At 41.8% G+C, this 4453-nt stretch overlaps 1 protein-coding gene across 1 annotated transcript; it reads right to left on the reverse strand.

The window, feature by feature from the left end:
* LOC135527592 (homeobox protein Hox-C13a) lies at positions 1 to 4166 on the reverse strand. Its single transcript, XM_064956082.1, has 2 exons — positions 3506 to 4166; positions 1 to 410 (listed from the first exon to the last, which is right to left on the reverse strand). The coding sequence occupies exons 1-2, from the start codon at positions 4164 to 4166 to the stop codon at positions 151 to 153; spliced, it is 921 nt and encodes a 306-aa protein (XP_064812154.1). The 3' UTR covers positions 1 to 150.
* Positions 4167 to 4453: the final 287 nt, after the last annotated feature.

The following is a 4453-nucleotide window of genomic DNA, read 5'->3' on the forward strand; positions in this document are numbered from 1 at the left end:
GGAGATGGCATGGATGTGTGGACTGTTGGTACTTAAATAAAATACACTGCCGAAGTATTCTTCAGGCTTGGTTGTCTCTAAGAGGTAAATTATGGATTGAAAGACGGTGGGGTGGATATCAGCTGTAGTGTACAAAGGGCCGGAAATCTATCAAGTAGTAGGCGTGTGATTACTAGTCTTGGATTTACAGACAAATTTCTTCTCTTTCACCCGTCGGTTCTGGAACCAAATGGTGACTTGGCGCTCTGAGAGGTTGGTCCCGGCGGAGATGCGTCTTCTTTTGTCTTTGGTGATGAACTTGCTGGCAGCGTACTCTTTCTCCAGCTCCTTCAATTGTAGCTTGGTGTAGGGAACCCGTTTCTTACGTCCACGACGGTAGCTACTGATCTCAGGTTGCAAAGGGACTACGTCTGGAGAGAAAAAAAGAGAGAAGGAGAGATGTATTACGCAAAGACATTTCCCAGCACTAATTTTGCCTCTGATCAATTCAAATGTATTTAATGTAATAATACGTTTGTTATGGAGATGCAAATATGTCAACAAGGCCTTATAAACATTAAATACATTACATTACCTGGGCCTATTGTGCGTATTTAAATTGAAACATTACGCACGAGATTTTTGGATGCACAATTGGTTGTCTACTCTTTTATTGGTATTTAAATGTTTATTTATACACTTTCATCGCTAAATTTCACATACAATAATATAATAAGCATGTTGTTATATTTATCCAGGCACCTGAGGTGTATGAGGATTAGAGAATGTTTTTTTTGAGTGGCAGGCAAACATTTTCGAAATGTTGCATTTCTTCAAAATATGATCATCTTGATCCGTGATAAAGACATGAAAGACACAGAGATGGTCCTTGAGGGTCGATGCATCGTTTATACTTCCTTGCATATCTTGAAAAAGGGATGAGAGATTTAAGTAGTCTCTCTTTCAGATTTTTTATGATAATAACATATGCCTGGCCTTGCTGATGTACACAATGTTGTAAAATAGTTAAATAAAATAAGGATTATATAAGGGACCAAATCTCCGAAACATCCATCCTACCCCAAATATATATTATTGTTCATATAATTTATATAAATATACAAATATCAACAATAGGTTTTTCAACAGTGGACATATCACTGCGTAATTACACAAATCATAAGCCCTGCAATGGATCTCTGAATATTTTTGGTATTGTACTGTGATGATAAGATGAGCACTTCTGGATAATAGTATTGCATTTCTTTAATATTTCGGCAAAGTTCTCATCTTCTACAAATGCACTTACCTCTACCGGGTCAATTAACCTGATATAGGCGTAGCCTAGTTATCAAGAACACGTTGACACGATCAAACTTTTGAGTAGGCCCATTAAAGTGGAGATAGCTAAACGTTTGATTTATGTTGGGAATTGGGATTTGAGTTACCTAAAGCTACGACTTAGGTCTGTCTGGCTGCTCAGAAATCTGCCTGACAGACCAACAGTTCCGCCTGTCTGAGTGACATGAAAGGACAGGTATGGCTTTGCTTTAAAGACGAGACTAGGTTTGGGGGGTGGGAAGCCTGGTTCATGGTAGTAAGATGAAAGATACCCCATAGGTCTACTAACATTTTTACATATGAGATCATTTTCGTTAGCATTCCATAAATACTGAATATTACAATTAGACTACGTTCTTTGGGTCAAAATCTGCATTTGGAAATGTTGGAGAGTCATGGTGCTAAGTGAGCTAGAAGGAATTAGAAATACGCAAATAACAGGTATCCATCCCTTCATTCCCGCTGTATTTTTTGATATCAAAATATTTGTTAACAAAACTAGAACATGTTCATTTCCTGGTCAAAATGTGTTTTGTGAAACGAAGCGTGAGGAAAGAAATGATTCGGTGCACGGCACGTCCGCCATGTTACGTCAGAATATTCCATGGTAAACCCAGTGCTATTTGGAAAATAATATGGTTGAAATTCTGCACTCACACGTGTTCTCATGTTTTCTCAAGTCAATTGAAATGTGGGCATCATTGTCCCAAGAATGTTTGGGATTTAAGCGTTTTTAGAGGAAATGTTCAATATTTTCGGAGGAAGTCTCAAAGTTTAACCTTACAGTTCTACACACAGCCACGCACTGGCAGATACACAGACCCATAGCCTACACATTAACTGTGTGTGTGTGTGTGTGTGTGTGTGTGTGTGTGTGTGTGTGTGTGTGTGTGTGTGTGTGTGTGTGTGTGTGTGTGTGTGTGTGTGTGTGATTGTGTGTAATTCACGAGCTCGTGGTCCGCCTGTGTGTTTTTAAGGAAACTCCTGGAAAAGGAGGCAAAATGGCGTGAGGACAGAGCTTGCTAGGGCAACATTTAAACGCATCTGTATCCGAAATGCACACACACATTTCACCAAGAGGTTAAAACCTTGCTGTAAACGAAGCAGTCTAGTAAACACCATGTAAACAGCATACTGGGAGGTTATGGGCCCTGTATCATTTATCAAATATCAGACTATAGGCTATGTGACAAATACAAAGGAAACTTTGTTCTTCAAAAAGCCATTGGATTGTCAATAGTTGCGCAACACAGTATTTGAGACAGATATTACGATATTAGGCGCACACGTCTTTTGCGAATGGAAAATTAATTCTGCCTATGCAAACCCGCCCTCGTGCAACATTGCAGACTCTGCAGAGATTTATTGGCACAATACAAACAGTAGCCTATAGCCTAGCTCGCAAATTTGATCATACAATGAGAAAGGGTATGTGTTCATGCCCCCCTGTCTATTCTACCACTGTATGACTCACTACCCGGTTTAAGCACTATTGCTGTCATATTGTGACTTGGAAATAACAAAGCGGAAACGAATTGTTTTGTTTCTGAAGAGTTTCTAGTCTGCCCAATATGTTATGCATGTTGTTTATTTATCAGATGCATAAAATCACATTGAGTAGGGTGTTATCTCTTACGATTCATTTTTCAGAAATGGTTTCAACCAAAGCACAATCCATGGTGCTGAGTTGAATTGAAGGACGTGAATTGAAGGATTTGGGGCATATTTTAGCGATCAGCGACATAGTCAACCAACCGCACAGACACTCCCCCAGTAAAGGTCCCAGTGGATGAAAATAACCTACCATGTCTGACTGTCAGTTTCATTTCGCTGTGAAATGTTCTACAAATATTGCGCTGTCTTGCAATAATTTACTAAAGGGATGCTATACATTTATATACATTGTCGTTTGTATACCACTCTACACTTGATCATTGACATATAGGTTATGGACTTTGGTGTGGCACGTGATAAATGATGCGGCTACATTACGATGAGGAAATCATTGCATTTCATATAGAAACCCAGCAATTAAAATCCAATAACAACGACGTAAATGTCGACGGAGGGAATAGGTTACTTCAATAATGGATAACAATTCGAAGCTAAATAAAAACAAAGGACAATGCTGCAATTCCACACATTATGTAGACATTTAAATGTCAAAGCATATTACATTTCATACCTGGAAATGGGGATTTCCAAAGATGAGTGGACTGTGTTTGCTCCTTGGAACAGTACACCTGCCCATCCCAGCCATTTGACAGAGCCCAGTGCTGGTAGCCCTCCATAGGAATCAATGCGTCGTGCCTGGGTTCGGGGTGGCTGATCCCGGGCACCACAGACATATCTAGATATCCAGGAACCGCTTGGTACGAGCTAGCAAAACTGGGGTAGAAGGCGAACTCTTTCGCCCTGCTAGACACCTCTTCCGTGGGCAACGCGGTGTGGGGGTCGGCATATTTCTCTGCGGGGTGGTACGAGCAGGGCTTCTGTTGCAAATTCACGTTGTGCGAGTGAGATAACCTACAACCGTAATAAGGGTTTCCAAACGGATAACCGTAGCTCAGAGATGCACTGGAGGAGGTTTGGGGAGCAGGACACTGTCGGCCGGTGTCTGGGGAAGATATATCCGAGTACACCGAGCCCTGGTGAGTCGCTATAGTGCCAGAATGTCGCCCCAACCCGGGGTGCGACATCAGGTCCCTGCAATGGGTCGCAGGGCAATTCCCGCTCAGTCCCTCCATTGTTTGGTTTTTATTCGGATTGTTTTCATTCGGGCTTTTTTCATAAACGTACATCAAGGTGTCCGCCCAGCGTGGATGCAGAACCAGTGAAGTCGTCATATCAGGGGCTGCGGATGGTTTTTAAAAGTCGACTACTCCAAGACCGACACCTCATTTCCAACTACATTTTACGTGAGCGCATGCGCAACAAAGACCCGTGTGTCCAGTTCATTAAGGTTCTGGCACGTGATATGCTAACGAGCCCGAAGAGATTGGGGCTTGTGAGTGGGGGGAGAATAGCCCTTTAAACAACTAGCAGCTCAAGTTTCACAGGGTCTTTCTGTGGAATACAGGGTCCCATCATTGGCTGAAGTCACCTACACGAACATCCTTAAAGGGGAGGTTGG

Source organism: Oncorhynchus masou, chromosome 33, assembly GCF_036934945.1.
Source record: "Oncorhynchus masou masou isolate Uvic2021 chromosome 33, UVic_Omas_1.1, whole genome shotgun sequence".
NCBI classification, from domain to species: Eukaryota; Metazoa; Chordata; class Actinopteri; order Salmoniformes; family Salmonidae; genus Oncorhynchus; species Oncorhynchus masou.

What these genes read in the sequence shown, in the direction of transcription:
- LOC135527592 (XM_064956082.1), bottom strand. Translation starts at nt 4,166, where the DNA reads ATGACGACTTCACTGGTTCTGCATCCACGCTGGGCGGACACCTTGATG. An exon ending in TTGGAAATCCCCATTTCCAG is followed by an intron (nt 411 to 3,505) that starts GTATGAAATGTA and finishes TTTTCTCTCCAG; the next exon opens with ACGTAGTCCCTTTGCAACCT.